At 39.6% G+C, this 22025-nt stretch overlaps 1 protein-coding gene across 1 annotated transcript in view; it reads right to left on the reverse strand.

Annotated features, from left to right (window-relative positions):
• Window positions 1-22025, reverse strand: part of pkd1a (polycystic kidney disease 1a) — a 158726-nt gene that overhangs the window by 48011 nt on the left and 88690 nt on the right. Inside the window, exons 21-30 of the mRNA XM_087237787.1 lie at window positions 20314-20602; window positions 17603-17819; window positions 13582-13741; window positions 13097-13255; window positions 12874-13018; window positions 10646-11359; window positions 9174-9336; window positions 7523-7784; window positions 5523-5718; window positions 2128-2298 (exon numbers count right to left, since the gene is read on the reverse strand). Of these exons, the coding sequence (XP_087093913.1) occupies window positions 2128-2298; window positions 5523-5718; window positions 7523-7784; window positions 9174-9336; window positions 10646-11359; window positions 12874-13018; window positions 13097-13255; window positions 13582-13741; window positions 17603-17819; window positions 20314-20602 (2476 nt within the window). The remainder of the gene's footprint in view (window positions 1-2127; window positions 2299-5522; window positions 5719-7522; window positions 7785-9173; window positions 9337-10645; window positions 11360-12873; window positions 13019-13096; window positions 13256-13581; window positions 13742-17602; window positions 17820-20313; window positions 20603-22025) is intronic.

The following is a 22025-nucleotide window of genomic DNA, read 5'->3' on the forward strand; positions in this document are numbered from 1 at the left end:
CAGTGTACTAAATTGTACTAGAAATGTGTTAATTTGCAAAACATGCTAGAAACATGTTAGCGCTTGCTAAATCATACTAGAAATGCTAGCACTGTGTTAAAATCATGCTAGAAACATGTTAGCGATGTAAAAACAAGCCAGCAGAGTGAAATCTTGTTAGAAAGTTAGTCGCTTGCTATATCATACAGTGCAGTGTGTTAACATCATGCTAAAAACATGCTATCAGCATGTTAAATCATGCTACTTGTGTGCTAAATCAGATTAGAAACAGTAACATGGAAACACAGGGCAGCAGGGTGCTAAGTCATGATAGAAACATGTTAACAATGTACAAAAATCACCCTAAAAACATGTTATAAGTGTAAAAACGTGCTAGCAGTGTTAACAAAATCATGTTAGAAAAACATGCTAACAAATAGCAATATGGTAAAAAATGTTTTAAATTAGTGTGCTAAATCATGCTAGACACAGTTACATTGTGGTAAACTATGGTAGCAGCATGTTATATTATGCTAGAAACATGCTAGCATTATATTAAAACAAGCCAAATCATATTAAAAACATTAACAATGGGTAAAATATGGCAGCAGTGTGCTAAATCGTACTGGAACGTCCACAATGTGCTAAATCATGCTAGAAACATGTTAGTGATGTAAAAACATGCCAGCAGTGTGAAAATCATGTTAGAGAGTTAGTCACTTGCTAAATCATACTTTAAATGTCAATAATGTGCTAAAACATGCTAGCACTGTGTTAAAATCATGCTGGAAACATGTTAGCAGCATGTTAAATCATGCTACTCATGTGCTAAATCAGATTTTTTTAAAAATAACATGGAAACACAGGGCAGGGTGCTAAATCATGATAGAAACATGTTAACAATGTGCAAAATCATGCTAGAAGCATGTTAACGGTGTAAAACATGCTAGCAGTGTTAACAAAATCATGTTCATGTGGTAATATATGGTGTAATATCACGTTAGAAAAACATGCTAACAAATAGCAATATGTTGAAAAATGTTAGTGTGCTAAATCAGGCTAGACACATTTACATTGAGGTAAAATACAGTAGCAGCGTGTTAAATCATGCTAGAAACATGTTATCAGTATATTCAAACATGCTAAATTAAATTAAAAACAATAACAATGGGTAAAATATAGCACCAGTGTACTAAATTGTACTAGAAATGTGTTAACAATGTGCAAAATCATGCTAGAAACATGTTAGTGCTTGCTAAATCATACTAGAAATGTCAACAATGTGCTAAAACATGCTAGCACTGTGTTAAAATCATGCTAGAAACATGTTAGCAATGTAAAAACAAGCCAGCAGTGTGAAAATCATGTTAAAAAGTTAGTCGCTTGCTAAATCATACAATGCAGTGTGTTAAGATCATGCTAGAAACATGTTAGCAGCATGTTAAATCATGCTACTTGTGTGCTAAATCAGATTTTTTTAAATAACATGGAAACACAGGGCAGCAGGGTGCTAAAAACATGTTAACATGTTAACAATGTGCAAAATCATGCTAGAAGCATGTTAACAGTGTAAAAACAAGCTAGCAGTGTTAACAAATCATGTTAATGTGGTAATATATGGTGCAAAATCACGTTAGAAAAACATGCTAACAAATAGCAATATGATAAAAGATGTTAGTAGTGTGCTAAATCATGCTAGACACATCTACATTGAGGTAAAACATGGTAGCAGCATGGTAAATCATGCTAAAAACACACTAGCGATGTCTAAAACAAATAAAAACTTTATTACTCAGGTAAAGCATGCTAACATGATGCTTTGCCGTTCAGGAAATTAACAACCAAAAAAGACCCGATTACATAATTTGTGATGCTCCATGGGAGTGGGCGGAGCTAAAGTTCTATTTTGGCTCACTGAGGCTCTCTGATTGGTGGAATGTTCTCTACACTGCAATGTAGTTTTTCTGCACAGATTCTGCTATTAAACTCAAGTTACACACAAACATAATTTCAATGTGAACAAACGGTCTCAACAAAAGCGTACACAATCGATTAGCAACCTCAAAGCTCACAACAGGTCTTTTTTTGAGTTATAATTAAAACTCAGCTCCCCTATGGAGAAAACGAATGGGTTTTTCCCACTATTACCTTTGTTGTCGTGCCACAGGCGGATCTTGAGCACGCTGCCGAGGCTGGAGTCACTGGCGATGTGGAAGATGTCCAGGCTGTTGCGAGCGAAGGCGCCGACGCTATCCAGGTGTCTGTGCCCGCTGCGGCCCTCACTGCCATGAAGACTGATGCCAACGTGAGCTGTGGTTCCTGGAGCACCAGAGGACATCAAGATAATGATGAAGACGATCACAGACTGATTATTAGACTGCTGGAGATCACAATCATGGAGATTTAATCTAATGCCTGAACATGATAAACAAACCGCCACCTTGGAATTATAAGGTTCTGTCTGCGTTCTGAATGATTTTGAGATAATCAGCTTTAAAGTTTTTGCATTCCATACAGAAAACAATGTAACATTTGCTTTTAAAGAAAATTCTTAAAATGTAAACAACTTATAAAAAACATCCCATAATGTAAATAAGATGTCATTTAATACGAATATGCCAATGACTCAATTTTGTCAAAAATGTCAAATAGAACCTTGTAATTCTGGGGTGATGAAACATTCATAGATGATACGGCTGATTAGATTAGATAACGGTCCAATAATCTGTACACACAAATTGATATGTTTTGGCTTAATATTAAATACAATTCTAATAAAGAGAAAAAATATAAATATTATGCATATACACCAACCGGCCACTTTATTAGGTACACTCGTCCAACTGCTCGTTAATGTAAATTTCTAATTAGCCAGTCACATGGCAGCAACTTAATGCGTTTAGGCATGGTCGAGATGATCTGCTGCAGTTCAAACCGAGCATCAGAATGGCATGGTTGTTGGTGCCACACCAGGTACCACTCCTGACAGCTGAGAGCAGGAAACTAAGGCTACAATTCACCAAAATTGGACAATAAAAGATTGGAAAAGTGTTGTCTTGTCTGATGAGTTTCGATTTCTGTGTCGACATTCAGAAGATAGGGCCAGAATTTGGTGTCAACAACATGAAAGCATGGACCTATCCTGCCTTGTATCAACGGTTCAGGCTGGTGATGGTGGTGTAAATGTGGGGGATATGACCACAGGATGTGACCTTTATGTCCAGTGGAGCTGTCAAAATTAATTGTTTCTTCGGTGCACCGCGATGAAGACGCAGACAATTTTTATATCGGTTCAGTAATAATCATAACCGGTTATTATGTACTAAAGTCATTAATCTCATATCCGCTATGTCCCTGTACCTCAACTACAGCTCCAACTACTTAAAAACGCAGAAACTGTGCACAATTTCACTGCGTGTGTTTGCTGGATCAGTCTTTCACAGATATTTACAGCAGAAGCCAATATTTCACTGCGATTGAGAGAGTGAAAGTACTCCATTTCACTCTCTCTCTCTCTCTCTCTCTCTCTCTCTCTCTCTCTCTCTCTCACAGTGGCTCATTTGACCTGATGGCGTGACTTTCCTCTCCTCTCGGATGTTTTACAGTGATACTTCTGGTTACAGACACGAGCGCATGTCTGCAGAGTTTTCTCCACCGTGTCTATCATGGATCATCTGTGATCGCCTCTGCCACCTGGGGCTTATCAGTATCACTCATCTGTGAAGAGCGCTGCGAGCAAGAACCAATCGCAGCCATTTTTGTTGACCAATCAAAGGGGTGTAAGAGAACTTGGTAGACAAGGATCATAGATATATACACTAGATATCGCATAGGGACCCTGAGCATGCGTCAATAGCGCCGCCACATTGGTACAGTGCTCCCAGGACAAATGTCATTCAACCGCACTAGTCAAGACAGTGTTATTACGTGAAGATGCGGGACTTTAGCGCTGTCTACGAGTGTAGTAACGAGCAAACAAAGAAAATAAAGCACAAAGGCAGAACATTTCATAGGTAATATTAAGTTTTTTTCTGTTTTTGTATGTTCTGAACTTTTGTGTTAATCAGGTAACATTATTGATGATAACAGTCACTTACTGCATTCACCATAAGACAAAGCAGCTCCAACTCGCACTAAACACTCGGCTTATGCTAGTTTTGTTGAATAAAATCAGCAAACAATGCAAAAGAAATATGACAACGAAATGCTGCGCTGCCAGAAACTTGTATTATTGTCGGCTAACGTTAGTGAAAGAGTCGTTCGAGGGATTCATTCACAAACGAATCGCTCTCTCCGTCAGTATGAGAAGTGAAAGCAGGAGAGGAGCTGTGTTTCAGGACATGATTAGATTAAATTTAACAGGGAGGGTGAATAGTACATTTCTGTACACACAAACACAAGCTTTTTGTCAGGAATGCCCGTGCGGTCACTGATCCATCAATGGAGAAAAGTGAAGTAAAATTATAATTTTCGTAATTAGAAAAAAAAATTACATACTAACATCCAGGAAAACTCCCAATCACAGATATATGTGTATATCTCTGGCTTTGCATGGCCACAGTCCTCCACTGTACCTTGGTCCCACATTCATTTCAAAGGAGCGCTACCCTGTAGCAAGATGGCGGCGCTATTGACGCATTCCGTCCAATAGACAACAATAGGCCAGGCGACATCTAGTGTATATATTTATGGACAATATATCTATTTAAACAACTTGTGTTGTTTAAAGGTACAGTTTACATATATGACTGTATTAAATGACAAAATTGCATTACAAGTAGTATATAAATATTAATATATTCATTCATTTTAATAGAAGAATTCTGCTGTGAAGAAAAAATAAAACTGTGTATGAAAGCACAGTCAATGCACCGTGATGCACCGAGATATTGAATTGAACCTGTTACGGTTGAATTAAGTTGTCTAGGGAAATAAACGTAACACTTATAATATTAAATTATTACTGAGAAGATGGATGGAAAATACACCAGGACACAAAATTTACAGTCAATTCGTTTATTCCTCTTACGAGGAGAAGAAGAATGAAGCCAACAAAAGAGAGGCTTACATGCGTGCGCTTTGTACAATGTATATATATATATATATATATAATAATAATAAAAAAAAAGAAATACTATCAAAAAGTTTTAGGGGAAAAGGAACTGGAGTGGCGCCAAAGCAAAGAACTAAACAAAACCAACAGCCACTTAAACTAGAACACAAGATCCCCCTCTAAACTTACTAATAAAAATCAAAATGTGAAAAAGAAACCGAAATCTTCAATAGAAATAATGAAATAATAAGCAAAAATACAAAATGCGGCGCTCACCCACTTACCTAGTGTTTCTGAACACTGAAGTTACCTACGGGCAAAATGTATGTCGTGCGACTTAGTAAACTATTCCCATTTTCTGCACCAGTTAAAACAAGCATAAACTTTTACTGTGATTAATGTCATGTTGGCTTTTCCTTCACTGGTTCCTGATGCAATAGTTGGGAATGCACATTAAAGCAGGATGAGGGAAAAGGGGTGTGAGTCTGACCTGCTCCAGGACTCCAGCCGGTCTTGAGCTGGATCTCGTACTTGTAGAGTCCGTCTTTCCCACAGAGCGGCACCACAGACGCCCGCCTCAGGTCCATCTGATCCAGCTTACGGAGAACTGCTCCAGCCACAGCGTAACACAGCAGAGAAACCACACACACCAGGACCACCACCACACTCCGAGACACTGAACGCTCCTGATAGCATAAATATATGCAAGATTTTATTAGATACATAGATTTAACTTTTGAGCACTGTTCAAATTAACTACTCTTTCATTATGTTGGTGGCTGTTTTTGCCCCATAGACTTTCATTATATTCACATTTTTGATTGCAAAGTCAAATGACCCACTTATTCAAATGATCTCTTTAAGAGTGAGTCTGCAGTTAATGACTCACTGATTCAAATGACTCACTTATTGAAACGATCCGTTTAGAGTGAGTTTGCAGTGAACAACTCATTGATTCAAATGACTCACTTATTTAAATGGCCCTTTCTGAGTGAGTCTGCTATTAATGACTCACTGATTCAAATGACTTACTTATTCAAATGAACCTTTCAGAGTAGGTCTGCATTTACCAACTCACTGATTCAAATGACTCACTTGTTCAAATGATCCTTACTAGGTGAGTCTGCAATTAACAACTCACTGATTCAAATGAATCACTTATTTAAACGATCCTTTCTGAGTGAGTCTGCAGATAACGACTCACTGATTCAAATGACTTACTTATTCAAATGATCCTTACAAGGTGAGTCTGCAATTAACAACTCACTGATTCAAATGAATCACTTATTTAAATGATCCTTTCTGAGTGAGTCTGCAGATAACGACTCACTGATTCAAATGACTTACTTATTCAAATGATCCTTACAAGGTGAGTCTGCAATTAACAACTCACTGATTCAAATGAATCACTTATTTAAACGATCCTTTCTGAGTGAGTCTGCAGATAACGACTCACTGATTCAAATGACTTACTTATTCAAATGATCCTTACAAGGTGAGTCTGCAATTAACAACTCACTGATTCAAATGAATCACTTATTTAAATGATCCTTTCTGTGTGAGTCTGCAGATAACTACTCACTGATTCAAATGACTTACTTATTCAAATGATCCTTTCAGAGTGTGTCTGCATTTACTAACTCTCTGATTCAAATGACTCACTTATTCAAATGATCCTTTCAGAGTGTGTTTGCATTTACTAACGCACTGATTCAAATGACTCACTTATTCAAATAATCCTTTCTGAGTGAGTCTGCAATTAACAACTCGCTGATTCAAATGATCCTTTTAGAGTGAGTCTGCAGTTAACAACTGACTGATTCAAATGAATCACTTACTCAAATGATCCTTTCAGGATGAGTCTGCATTTACAGACTCACTGATTCAAATGACCCACTTAATCAAATTATGCTTTTATAGTGAGTCTGCAGTAAACAACTCACTGATTCAAATGACTCATTTAGTCAAATGATCCTTTCAGGGTCTGCATTTACAAACTCACTTAATCAAATGACTCACTGATTCAAATGATCCTTTCAGAGTCTGCAGTAACGACTCACTGATTCAAATTAATCACTAATTTAAATGATTCTTGAAAGCATGAAATGAGTCTGCAGTTAACCACTCACTGATACGAACGACTCAATTATTCAAACGATCTGTTCAGAGCGAGTCTGCAGTTAATGATTCACTGATTCAAATGATTCACTTATTCAAGTGATCCTTTCAGAATAAGTATGCAGTTAACGACTCAATGATTCAAATGATCCTATCGAGTGAGTCTGCAGGTAATAACTCTCATTTAAATGATTCAATTATTGAAATCTATATATATTGCCTCACTGATTCAAATGACTCACTCTAAGATATTTTGGAGGTTATTTTTTGCTATGAACTTAAAGATATTGGTTAAAGAATCAGTATCTGAAGAGGTAAAATGATCATTTAATGCTGTAAATTGTTGAAAATGTTGCAGCAGTATATGCTCACAGGAATGATGAAGGAGACGGCGTCTGGCGGGATGAACAGGCTGGCAGCGAATGCGGTGAGGTGATGGGTGCGGCACACGGCTTGACCCACGCTGGTCTCTGCGAGCGGCTCCATGCCATCCGTCCGCCACTGTTTGGCACTTTCACTAAAGTACTGACACAGAGACGTGAAGACGGCCACTTCCAGACGCAGGAGCTCTGGTTCTGCAGTGCCACAGCCTGACGACACGTTGATGAAGTGATCCTGCGTGGTGTCGTACACACTGACGAAAGAGGGCACACAACAACATCAACACACATTTTATTTTAGGACACTTTCACATTGCTACATGGTAGAGCTCCACTTCATTTCAGTAAGTTATCTATCTAATTAATCTAGTTAATGACTCATTGATTCAAATAATCTGTTCATAGTGAGTCTGCCGCTAACAACTCACTGATTCAAATAATCTGTTCAAAGCAAGTCTCCAATTAATGCCTTACTTATTCAAATGACTCATTGATTCAAATGATTTGTTCAGAATAAGTCGGCTTATTCGGTTAATGGCTCACTGATTCACATTATATGTTCAGAGTGAGTCAGTAGGTAACAACTCATCAATTCAGATTATCTGTTCAGACTGAGTCAGCAATGAATGACTCACTGATTCAAATGATCTGTTTAAATGATCAAATCTGCAATTAATGGCTCATTAATTCTGATTATCTGCCCAGAGCAAGTCTACTGTTAATGACTCACTTATTCAGTCGAACTGTTCCGACCAAGTACGTAGTTGACGGCTCACTGATTCAAAGGATCCATTTAAAGTGAATCAGCAGTTAACAACTTATTCAGATGACTCTTTTAGAGCAAATCTGCAGTTAATGACTCACTGATTCAAATGATTCTTTCAGAGTGAATCTGCAGTTAAGGACTCACTGATTCAGATGATTCTTTCAGAGTCAGTCTTCAGTTAATGGCTCACTGATTCAGATGATTTTTTCAGAGTCTGCAGTTAATGACTTACTGATTCAGAAGACTCTTTTAGAGTGAGTCTGCAGTTAATGATTCACTGATTCAAAGGATTTTTTTCAGAGTGAGTCTACAGTTAATGACTCACTGATTCAAATGATTTTTCAGATAGAGTCTACAGTTAATGAATCACTGATTCAAAGGATTGTTTCAGAGTGAGCCTGCAGTTAATGACTCACAGATTCAAATGATTTTTTCAGTTAACGAATCACTGATTCAGATGATCCGTTCAGAGGAAGGCTGAAGTTAATGACTCATTAATTCAGATTATTTTTTCAGAGTGAGGCTGAAGTTAATGACTCACTGATTCATATTTTTGTTCAGATAGAGGCTGATGCTAATGACTCACTAATTCAGATTATTTGTTCAGAGTGAGGCTGATGCTAATGACTCACTGATTCATATTATTTGTTCAGAGCCAATCTACAGTCAGCGACTCTTCGATTCAAAACATCCAGTCAGAATAAGTCTGCAGTTAACGACTCACAGATTCAAATGATCCATTCAAAGCGAGTCTGCAAATTCAAATGGCTGATTCAAATGATTCAATTATTTAAATGATCCGTTCAGAGTGCGTCTACAGTAAACAACTGCTAAAGCAGCAAGAATTGTCAGAAAACATATTCAGGACATCTCTTACTTTGGAGACAGGAAGAAGGTGTAGTCACGGTGGTGAAGGTCCCGCCCTCTTGTCATGTTGAGCGAGATGCGTTTCCTGTCAGTGCTGTTGAATTCATTGGGCCATTCAGAGGTGTCCAGATAGGCTGTGATCCACGGGTCCTGCTCCCAAACATCTGGAGTATCTGAGAAACACATGATGAACGCAATCTGCTGTAAAAAATTACCTAAATATAAAAACTACTCGAATAAAACTAATAAAATATGATCATAGACGCATGAAATTGTGTTTGTTTCTTTTTCTAATTTTTAGACACCTATGAACTGTTCAAAGGGGAATCTGCAGTTAATGACTCACTGATTCAAATGAGTTGTTCAGAGTGAGTCTGCAGTTAATGACTCACTGATTCAAATAAACTGTTCAGGGAGAGTCCGCAGTTAACGACTCAGTGATTCAATGAATTGTTCAGAGTGAGTCTGCAGTTAATGACTCCCTAATTCACATAAACTGTTCAGGGAGAGTCCGCAGTTAACGACTCAGTGATTCAATGAATTGTTCAGAGTGAGTCTGCAGTTAATGACTCACTGATTTAAATGAGTTGTTCAGAGTGAGTCTGCAGTTAATGACTCCCTAATTCACATAAACTGTTCAGGGAGAGTCTGCAGTTAACGACTCAGTGATTCAATGAATTGTTCAGAGTGAGTCTGCAGTTAATGACTCCCTAATTCACATAAACTGTTCAGGGAGAGTCCGCAGTTTACGACTCAGTGATTCAATTAATTGATTCAATCAGCTTGGACAGAAGGCAAAACAAAAACATATTGGTGTGGACATGGCCTGAGTGTTTCCCCCTAGTGATGTGCATCTTACCGTCGAGTACAGTGAAGTTGAGCTGTATGTAAACTCCGGCTTGTCTGTTGGTGTTTCTGGTGTTCACCCCTCGCTGATTCAAAACATTTGTTCAGCGGTAGGCTGCAGTTAATGACTCACTGATTCAAATGAATTGTTCAGAATAAGTCTCTAGTTAATAAATCACTGATTTAAATAAACTGTTCCGAGCAATTCTGCAGTCAATGGCTCACTGAATCAAATGATTTGTTCAGAGCGGGTCTACAGTTAACGATTCACTCATTCAAATGAACTGTTCAGAGTAAGTCTGCAGTTAATGACTCAATGATACCAATAAACTGCTCAAAGGGAGCCTGAAATTAATGAATCACTGATTCAAATGATTTGTTCGGAGCGAGTCTGCAGTTAATGAATCACTGATTCAAATGACCTGTTTAGAGAAAATCTGCAGATAATGACTCACTGATTCAAATGACACACTTATTCATATGACTCACCTATTCATATGATCTGCTCAGAGCGAGTCTGCAGTTAACAACTCACTGATTCAATAATTGATTCAATCAGCTTTGACAGAAGGCAAAATGAAAACATATTGGTGTGGACATGGCCTCAGTGTCTCCCCCTAGTGTTGTGCGTCTTACCGTCGAGTACGGTGAAGTTGAGCTGTATGTAAACTCCGGCTTGTCTGTTGGTGTTTCTGGTGTTCACCCTCACGATGATCGAATCGCATCGGCTAATATTCACTGCTCCTGCCGGCGGCAAAACTGCCTTCAATCCGCTAGCGTCCAATCCGGTCGCGCTCCCGTTATTGACCGCAACCGTTATGGCTTGACTCTCGTCCAGATCTGCGATGGGAATCTGTGTGCCGTTCACCGTACGAAACTCCATGGACGCCACCTCTGTGGAAACAGGGTAATTGTCTACGTAGTTGAACGGGAACGGATTGGGCTCCACCTGGAAGAGTAGCTGCACGATTCCGTCGTCGCTGTTGGGTGCCAGAGCGCCCTCTGCTGCCCGTCCCAAACTGGAATTGAACGGCCGCGGGATGGAGAAGCCTTGGCATTCGGGTGCGTCGCTCTCGCCGTAGCAGAGGAGGCTCTGTGGGTCTGCGCGTTTGCCGACGGCTGCGATCTCTGCGCCGCGGAGGATCAGCGGCTCCTCGTTCAGGACGCGTCCCAGCATGAGGATCCGCATGAGGACGGAGGACAGCGTGTAGGCTTTAGCGGCCACTCTCAGCGGGTGGTGCTGCAGCTCCTCCTGGAGGAACGGAGGCTGCTGGGAAACGCTGCCGTCCTGATCTTCAGCTTCTGGAGGAGGAGATGAAGCCACCTGATTCACCTGGTGGATCAGATCACCTGCGGGAACACACACTTAATCACTGTGAGAGAAACTGTGTGTAAGTCTGCGCGCGTGTGTGTGTGTTTGTTTAAGTGTGTAAAATTGTGTGTGTCTGTGTGTTAATGTTGTTGTGTATAAGTGTGTATGTGTGTAAGAGAGAGTGTGTGTATGAGTGTGTGTGCGCACGTGGGAGTGTATGAATGTGTGTGTGTGTGTGTGTTCATATGAGTGTGGGTGTGTGTATGTGTGTGAGTCTGTACGAGTGTGGGTGTGTATGTGTGTGTGTGTCTGTGTTTGTGTATTAGTGTGTGTAAGAGTGTGTGTAAGAGTGTGTGTCTGTATGTGTTTGAGTGTGGGTCGGTGTGTGTGAGAAAGTGTGTGTAAATGTGTGTGTGTTAGTGTGTAAGACTGTATGTCAGTATATGCTTGAGTGTGGGTGTTTGTACGAGTGTAAAACTGTGTGTCGCTGTGTATCAGTGCGTGTGAGCACGTGGGCGTGTATGAATGTGAGTGTGTGTGTTTATGTGAGTGTGTTTAAGAGTCTGTATGAGTGTGGGTGTGTGCATGTGTGTGTGTGTGTGAGAGTGTGCATGTGTGTGTTTAAGTGTGTGTGTGTCTGTTTGTGTTTGAGTGTTTGTTTGAAAAAGTGTGTTTGTGTATGAGTTTGTGTCTGTGTGTGTGCGTGTTTGTGTGTGTGTGTGTGTGTGTGTGTGTGTGTGCATGAGTGTGAATGGCTGTGTGCCTTTGTATGTGAGTGTGTGTGTGAGACTGTAAGTGTGTGTGTGAGTGTGTAAGAGTGTGTATGTCTGTTTGTGTTTGAGTGTGTGTATATGTGTGTGTGCATGGCCATGTGCCTGTGTGAGTGTGTGTATGTATGAGTGTGTGTGCATGTCTGTATGAAAAAGTGTGTGTGTGTTTGTGTGATAGTGTGTATATGAGTGTGGGTGTGTGCATAAGTGTGTGTGTGTGTGTGTGTGTGTGTGTGTGTGTGTGTGTGTGAGTGTAAGTATGCATGTGTCTGTGAGTGTGTGTGTCTGTGTTTGAGTGTATGTGTGTGTTTGGAAAAAGTGTGTGTGTGTATGTGTGTGTGTATGATTGTGTGCCTGTGTGAGTGTATGTGTATGAGTTTTTATGAGTGTATACGTTTGTTTGTGTGTGCAAGAGTTTGTGTGTGTGTGAGTGTGTATAAGTGTGTAAGAGTGTATGTGTCTGTGTTTGAAAAAACGTGTGCCTGTGTATGGGTGTTTGCGTGGGTGTGTATGAGTGTGTGTATGAGTATTTATTAGTGTGTTTGAGTGTGGGTGTGTATGATTGTGTTTAAAAGAGCGAGTGTTTAAAAAAAGTGTGTGTGTGCGTGAATGTGTGTTTAACTGTTTGTGCATGTGTGTGATAGAGTATGTATGTGTGTATATAAGTGTCAGTGTGTGAGTGTGTATGTATGTACATGGGTGTGTATGTATGTATATAAGTGTGTATGTGTGAGTGTGAGAAAGTGTGTTTATGAGTGTGTGTGTGTGTGTGTGTGTCATACCCATGATGTTGAGGATGTTGTCTGCTATCTCAGTGGGGGTGACTGTGCCCTGTTTGGTGTCCGTCTGCAGGATCTCCAGCATGGACTCCAGTTTGTCCAGAGTGCTGTTCTGACACTCCTCACACACAAACTCACGACTCACAGCCTGAAAACACACACACACACTTGAGGAACTCTTCTGCACATGTGTTACTGTGTGAATGTGAGGACGTCACACACTCACTGTGCACTGGGCGAGCGCCGCGGAGGTCTGCTGGATGTCGCTGACCGTGGTGAGGTCCAGTGAGGTCAGAGCTCTGGTGATGTTTCCTCTGATGCTCACTCGATACTGACGCTCCGATTTAGACACACGCTCACGCCTGCGGGACACACCCTGCTCATACTGACACACACACACACACATTTATGTGAACACAGGTGTTTCTAATATACCTTGTAAGAGCTTGATTAGCTAGTTCAGGTGTCTACGTAGGGTTGGAGTTAAACTCTGCAGGACCCCGGGCGTCCAGGAGCGAGTTTGGGCACCTGATCTACAGCTGGCTGTCTCTATCTGTGCATCTAATGCTCATTTCCTTGAGGGCTGCTGCTCTGCACAGTTTGCTCCAACCCTCATCAAACACAGCTGATCCAACTAATCAAGGTGTTCAAGACTACTAGAGACTCTCAAGCAGGTGAGTTTGATCTACTGTGTGCGTGTTTAGTGAGCACCTCATTGAGGACAGTGATGAGGGCGAGGGACAGCTCTCGGACCCTCTGAGAGTCTCCTTGACGGAGCAGCTCCCGCAGAGTGGAGGCCGTCACATTACTCAGCCAATGAGGAAGCGAGACAAACCCGTCAGGAACCACTGGGAGCACCACCTCCATCGACCTGACACACATCCATGCACACACAAAGACAGACACACACATGCACACTTATTAGCAAAAACGCACAACCAACACTCGTCATGAGCGGTGTAGGGTAGGTTTTAAATGTTTTTTTATTGCTAATTACATCATTAAAATTTTATTTTAAATATTATATTGTATTGTATTGTATCATATTGCAACTCTTTACTAGCCGGGCTTCCAACTAAAGCCTGATTTATACTTCTGCGTCAAGTGACCGGCGTAACCCACGGCGCAGGCAACGCGCGTGGCTGTGCATTTATACTTCTGCGCGCTGTCTCTGTTGGTCTGCATTAACACTTCTGAAACGCTAGTAGGCAGTGAGGTGTAAATGTTCCTCTGTGTCGAGTTTCTTCTCTGCTTTTTTGCTTTTTCTGAACACTTCCGGGATGTACAAGTGGCTCAAACTCGCTCATTTTGAGGCAGGAACCGGCGGACGTGCAACAACTTTAACTATGAGGTAAACACAATACAAAACTTTCCATCCTGAGCTCCTTCACGGGACTCCACACTTGTAAACAATCGCTCACGCCATTCGCGCGGCTCTCGGTCCCGCCCAGACTCGTCAGCGCTACCAAGCCGACCAATCACAGAGCTTACGCTACGCGTCGTTGCGACGTGTAGCTACATTTTTTGAGAGGTGCACGTCAGCGACGGCGATGGCCACGGCGAAGGGCTATGCGTCAGCGCTGTAGCATACGCCGGCGTTTGACGCAGAAGTATAAATCAGCCTTAACTCTATCAAACCTCTTTAGCTGCTTCAGAACGCAGCAGCACGAGTGGTCTTCAATGAACCTAAAAGAGCACATGTCACTCCGCTACTCATCCGTTTGCACTGGCTGCCAGTTGCTGCTCACATCAAATTCAAAGCTCTGATGTTTGCTTACAAAGCGACTTCTGGCTTTGCTTCTTCTTATCTGCTCTTACTTCTGCAGATCTATGTGCCCTACAGAAACTTGCGTTCTGTGAATGAACGTCGCCTCGTGGTTCCATCCCTAAGATGGAAGAAATCACTTTCCCGAACTCTCGCATTCAATCTGCCCAGTTGGTGGAATGAATTCCCTAACTGCATCAGAACGGCAGAGTCACTCGCTGTCTTTAAGAAACGACTGAAAACTCAACTATTTAGTCTCCACTTCACTTCCTAATCTGCAATTGCCTCTCTGGATTCCACACTAACTGTACTCAAAAAAAAAAGTAAATAAATAAAAATAAATAAATAAATAAAAAAACAAAACTTACATTACTCTTTGCTTCTTAGACTTTACACACCTGAAACTCGCCTACAGCACTTATTCATTGTTGCTCTTATAGTTGTGTAAATTGCTTCCTTGTCCTCATTTGTAAGTCGCTTTGGATAAAAGCGTCTGCTAAATGACTAAATGTAAATGTAAATATTTAAATTGACCCTTCGCTAAGCCCCGCCCTCCTTAGTTACTGTACGCCAGTTAAGCTTTCGTGCCTGGCACGGCTTTTTTAATGTGTGTGCGCCGGTGTCAGACATTCCCAGGGATATATAATGTCAGTTTTGGCGAACAGGTGAGATCCAAAATCCGAGAAAGCCAGACAAAAAAGGACTGCAGTGTGCATTACAGGGGTATATTCACCACATAATAGGCAACCGATTAGAGAATAAATCCATCCAAATTAAAGCTAGCTTAGCTCATGCTCAGCAGGAGAGGTGAAATTTACAAATAATCTAATAATAACTAATTAAACTGTGATTTCTTTATTTTTAGCCAAAAAGTCTGATCGACTAATGTTGTGTAATGAAAAATAGCATTACTAACCTACGAGGAAACACGCACAGTATTTCCACATCATTCATTCATAAAAAGAGCAGCCAGAAAGGGGAGATTATTGTATTTGTGCCGAATATTAGCATCATTGACCATAACAATGTACAGTAAGTTACGCATTACTGTCAGTATGTGTGTGTGCTCTTTATAAATGACTGATAAACAGCTGCAGGTAAAGTATATTGAGTGCTCAGTTTGTGATCACATCTCGGTTTTGTTCTGTTGATTTGTAATTTCAAATATTCGTAGCTTGAAACAGATGGAAATATGAAGATCAGTAAAGTTAGCAACAGATTCGCAGATTCGTAGTTTCCTGATCAATTACTCATGTCATTATGACATATTCGCTATTAGTATGACTAATATGACTAATAGTTACTACGGCGAAGGCTTAAACGGAGCAGTGCTCATAATGTCGAGCGAAAAAACAGAAAAACACAGCTGTGAAACATAACCTGCTTTGTGTTTTTGTATTAAACAGTTTAGATCTGTTAAGGGTAAGAGGAGTTATTGCCGTCGGTCTATCACTGAATGTCAGGAATATCAAAACAAAAGCAACTTATCTCCGCTCCTTTAGCGGCCCTCACACAGCTTGATCCACGCTGGCATTTCTCCTCTTGCGTATTTGGTTTTGAAAAGGGAAAAAATTCCACCATCCCGATTCCCGTCTAAACTTTAAGGATACCGAGTATCAGATTTGCACAATCCATAAGCACAACGCTTTGGACTGTTTCCTTCGCCTGAAGGCTTGACAGAGCCCCTGCGCATAGCTACGGTTGCTAAGCCACAATTGGTGGATGGCGGTTTTTGGGTGTGGCTTAGTGAAGGGTCAATTACTTTATAAGAAAAGTTACTCAATAAGTAATTTATAAACTTCACTCAATACTACTAAAAATCCATATAAGTCTTAACAAATATCGACAACAGAGATTAAACTCTAAATTCTAGTCAAACAGACTAAACGCTAAATGTGTTTTTTTTAATAGCACTTAAAAACATTTCACAATAGTGACACCATATTTCACACACTGCAAATATTGACAAATCACCTATCTCATTGTTTCTCAGGCATGTGCCATTGCTGGACAAATCTAACATTCTTTTGTTGTACAAAATGCTAAACATATGACAACAAAAAAATCTATACATACATATTTATATACACTCACCGGCCACTTTATTAGGTACACCAGTCCAACTGCTCGTTAACACAAATTTCTAATCAGAAACCAAAATTGGACAATAGAAGATTGGAGAAAGGTTGTCTGATGAGTCTCGATTTCTGCTGCAACATTCGGATGGTAGGGTCAGAATTTGTCATCAACAACATGAAAGTATAGATCCATCCTGCCTTGTATCAACAATGGTGGTGTAATGGTGCGGGGGATATTTTCTTGGCACACTTTGGGCTTATTAGTACCAATTGAGCATCATTTCAGCGCAACATGTACAAGTTGTTAGAATTCAGGATCTCAAATGGCCTCCACAGTCCAATAGAGCACCTTTGGAATGTGGTTGAACGGGAGATTCGCATCATGGATGTGCAGCCGACAAATCTGCAGCAACTGTGTGATGCTTTCATGTCAATGTGGAGCAAAATCTCAGGAATATTTTTAGTGCCTTGTTAAATGCTTTGAAGGATTAAGGCAGTTGTGAAGGGTAAAGGGGGTTGAACCCGGTACCAGAAAGGTGTACCTAATAAAGTGGCCAGTGAGAGTATATATATATATACACAATATTTCTGCTTCTCTGAATGCATACCTTAATTTCCATTAATATTTTACTCACACAGTTAAGCTTTTTCTTAAGCCCGTGCAGTAATCTTGATAAATTTAACATTCTTTGGTTGAAAAACATTATTCTGCAAAACAATATACAACTATATAACCAAAAAATCTCTGTACTGATTGATACAGAACTGTTGAATTCATGTACAGTATTTAAGTATATTATAAGTAACCATAATTAAATTACCCTGAATTAATTTAATGACAGTAACTAATAACAACCAACACTCGTCATAAAGCTAAACTGTGTCTTACGTGTTGCGAGCCAGGATTGACGCCCCCTGGTGGTCCTCCACCATCACCAGCACAGACACTCTGTACTGGGCTGAGCTGAAGCCGGGCGGCAGGAAGGCTGAATGTTCTGGACTGGTGCCTTTGTACACATAGAACTCCTCGCAGTAGAGCTCAGAGCAGCGCACGACCAGCAGACTGTAGACCAGCGGAGACTCTGTCTCATCCAGATCAGTGTAACCTGAAAACAAGATGCCAGTTAGAGCTCAATACACTACAGATTAGGGTTGTCACGATACTGGAAGTCGATACCAATCAATACTGAAATTTAAAAAATGTCAATTTCCCGTTAACATTTGAGCACTGTTGAGCACGTTCTCTAAAAGAGCTGATTTGCCATTGGCTGCGTCCGAAACCGCATACTTCCATACTATATAGTACGCTAAAATCAGTATGCGAGGCGAGTAGTATGTCCGAATTCACAGAATTTGAAAATCAGTAGGCGAGAAGTACCCGGATGACTTACTACTTCCGGCGAGATTCTGAAGTGCGCATCCCATGCACGCTGCGCTATCCCGTAATGCCCCGTGAGAGAATTCATGAATGGAAGTGAGGCGACGGAACTGATGCAGGTAGGTCACGTGACCATGACAAAATGGCGGATGTACTACGTTCGAATTCCATTTATACTTTTCACATTCATACTGTATAGAACGTACTTTTCTAACGGCCGAGTAGTACGTTTAAATTTAAATGCAGTACCTACTGAGTAGTAGGCGGTTTCGGACGCAGCCATTGTGTTCATGTGCTCAACAGAAATAACTGTGATTGGCCGTGGAGGTCATCAGTTCACCGAACTCACCTCTGTTTACAGAGTGTAACCACAGATTCAGGGACACTGGAGTGTTTCAAAGTCACGTCGATCAGCTTGTTTGTTTTCAAGCTGACATATGAGTGATCCGCTGGTAAATCACGACTTTAAAACGCTGATCATTGCTCAAATGCTAGCAGGAAATGGAAATTTATTTTAATTTCTGTACCGATTGGTATCCAGTATTGTTCCAGTATTGTGACAACCCTACTACAGACTATGTTTAAAAGTCCTACAAAGTGTTTTTAGATTTGCCTTTTGGTTCGATGCATGTTGAAACTTTAACTGAAACTTAAATAGAGGGCGGGGCATATAGTAGCCCCTCCCTTTTTTAAAAAAACAGCCTGTTTTGCTTTTCTCACCGCTCTGCCAGCAAGGGTGGCCACCTCAAGCGTATCAAATAAAAAATGAATAAGGAGCATCTTGAAGAGGGCAGGGCATGGCAGACACTAGAGAGCATTTGATTGGTCAGAAGATTTGATTAGAGAAACTGAAGTATGTGATGATTGATGACAAAAATACTGTTGATCCATTCAGGTGGAAGTGTTTATATCGTCTAAATGCAAACTGTCACTGTTTTTGAGCACACTAGCTTATAGATATACTTAAGATTAACACACTGACTTCTAAAAAACTATAAATATGGTTGAAAATAAGTATTTTTATAATACCTTGGCAGATAATTAAACGTGTTACGTAAACGTACGTTTAACCCAAAAAAAAAAAAAAAACGATAGTAAAGTCTGTTATTCTGCTTTGAAGATGTGCATTCCTTGTCAGAATGTCGGTCTGTGTTTTGACCTCTGTAAGCAGCCCACTGCCAGTTTAACCAATTATATTTAAGCACCCAGGATTGCCTTGATGGAAAACACAGCATATTTCATTTGAGGCTGCTTCAATCTATGTGAAAATGCCTCCAGGGGTCAGTAGCAGCTTCCAAAATGAGACATAATATAGACAATTTCAATGTGGCAATGTCACTGGCCCCTAAACATTTTCTGCTTGTTACCAAACTGTTTCATAATTTTAACAAGAGACAATTTAATTATATCTTGATGTTAAAATGGCTGCCATCACATAACTTATCAATATGTGGACCTTTGTGGATTCTTGAAAGCTATGGAAATTAAAAATGTAGTACAGGAAATACCTTACAACCAAAGTTATTGTTTACATCCATCAAAATGGTCCATAAAATAATATAAATATCACAAACGTCAACATTAGCTGAGCAGCTTAAACCTGGCTTATACTTCTGCGTCAAGTGATCGGCATGACCAACGGTGCATGCAACACGCGTAGCTGTGCATTCATACTTCTGTGTGCAATAACACTTCCGAAACACTAGTTGGCAGTGAGGTGTTAATGTTCCTCTGTGTTGAGTTTCTTTACTGGTGATTTTTCTGAATGCTTTTTTTAATGTACAAGTGGTTCAAACTCGCTCATTTTGAGGCAGGAACATGCAAAAACTTTAACCATGAGGTAAACACGAAACAAAACTTTTCATCCGGAGCTCCTTTGCGGGACTCCATACTTGTTAACAATCGCTGTCGATTTTCGTCAGATCGTCCTACCTCCCATTCAAAAAGTAGTTAGCACAATTTGATGACGCAATAAGCTAATCATCAGATTTTGTTACCAGTGTAAATTTTAACGTGGAGCAGTGTGATATGAAGTTGTAATATCGCTCTACATAATCCCTAACCCAACCTCAGAACCAATAAAATACAGTGTTGGTAGCATAATCTGACGGGTAAGGTACAATGCCAGTACACCAAGTGAAAAAACCCTCTTCGGTAGTTTGAATATGTACTGCAATACTCAGCTCAACCACTAGGTGTCAATGCTTGATCCTCAGCCTTACCTGAGCAGTTAAAGTGCACTCTCTCCAGCAGCGTCTGCACCTGAGTTCCACCCCCGTCCGCCCACAAAGAACACGCCCCTCCGTCAGGTGGCAGGTTGGGGTGGAGCTCGATGTAGGCCACACCCTCTCGGTCCATCCCGTCATCGGTGACGTGGAGGCTGAAGATGTAGGACTCTCTGTCTCGCAAGATGCCCTGCCGAAGCACCAGGCGCATGCTGTCGCTGCCTGTGGTTGTGGTATTCAGATCTAGAACCAGCGTCTCGTTACGCCGCGTCATCGCCGTCCACCGCTGACAACAAAAATGATGGAAATATGTAAATTTTATTACTTTAAAATGTATTATTTTTATTATTCATGGTTGAGATTATAGGTTAGTTTTTCCCAAAAGAATAAAGACTGACAACTGAGAAATTCACATGGAAATAGTTGGAATTTGAGAAGGAGACAGATTTAGTAATATACATTTCTTAGCCAGAAATGTAAGAGTTGTAAACAGAGGTTTGAGCTCTGAGTCAAAAAGGTCTTCAGGAATGTCATTCAACAAAAACGTGAGGGGAAGAAAATAAAACGTTTTCCAATTATCTCCTGGATTGGAGAATGAACCCCTCTCCAAAACAGTTGGATTTGAACAGCACTAAAATACATGAAAAAAATGTAGCCTTGAAGGTTTTGCACTTAAAACAGAGGTCGGAACAGGCTGGGAACGCTTTATGCAGACGAACAGGTGTAAAACATATTGTGTGGAAAAACTTAAAATTTCGTTTATGTTTGGAAATTGAGGTACATTCTGGAAAAGTACCATGACAGATCTTGGACCAATCTTCAGGACTAAACAGAACTCCGAGGTTCCCATAGTGACTTCAAGGAATCATAAACTGAGGAATCAGAGTTCATTAATAAGGTATAGAATTTAGAAATAAGCCCTTTAAAAGAACTTACTGACATCATTTTTTAAATAATATAATTTTTATTATAATATAATAAAATATTTAAAAATGCTTAAATTATATGAATTTATTACAAATTTTATTTTTACTTTTACAAGCATGTTAATCATTGAAAATAAAAAATAATGATAATATATGTTATATAATTTATATAGAACTTAAATAAATGTTAAAAAATATGAATAATATAATAAGTCAGAATTGTTAAACTCCCTTTTGAATTTTTTTTCTTTTTTAAATATTTTCCAAATGAAGTTTAACAGAGCAAGCAAAACAGGGGGGCTAATAATTCAGGGTGGCTAATAGTTCTGACTTCAGCTGTATGAAAATATATATATATATACACATAAATAAAAAATAATAATAATATAAATTTTAAATGCCTACACTAGATGATTGCATTTGTATTTCCATGTTATTTAATATATTTTTTATTTATTTTCTGTCATTCAAATTATTAAAATACATTAATATTTCCAAACAATATTAAAAAAAGTTTTTATATAATAAATGACTACATATAAAATGTATGTATTTTAAAATGTGAAATAGTGCATAGATTACATAATTATTTAAATTATTATATCATTTTTACATATAAAATTTACAAATTCATGCATTACATTTTTATTTTTTTTAATTAAATGTTGATTTTTAATGAGCAGGTTTCCTCATCAAAATATTAGTTCATGTCTCAATAATACTTTAAAATACACAATTTTCTCTATTACTGTAAATAATAAATATTTTATTAATATTTTATAA

Source organism: Danio rerio, chromosome 1, assembly GCF_052040795.2.
Source record: "Danio rerio strain M-AB ecotype USA chromosome 1, GRCz13ab, whole genome shotgun sequence".
Classification (NCBI taxonomy): domain Eukaryota; kingdom Metazoa; phylum Chordata; class Actinopteri; order Cypriniformes; family Danionidae; genus Danio; species Danio rerio.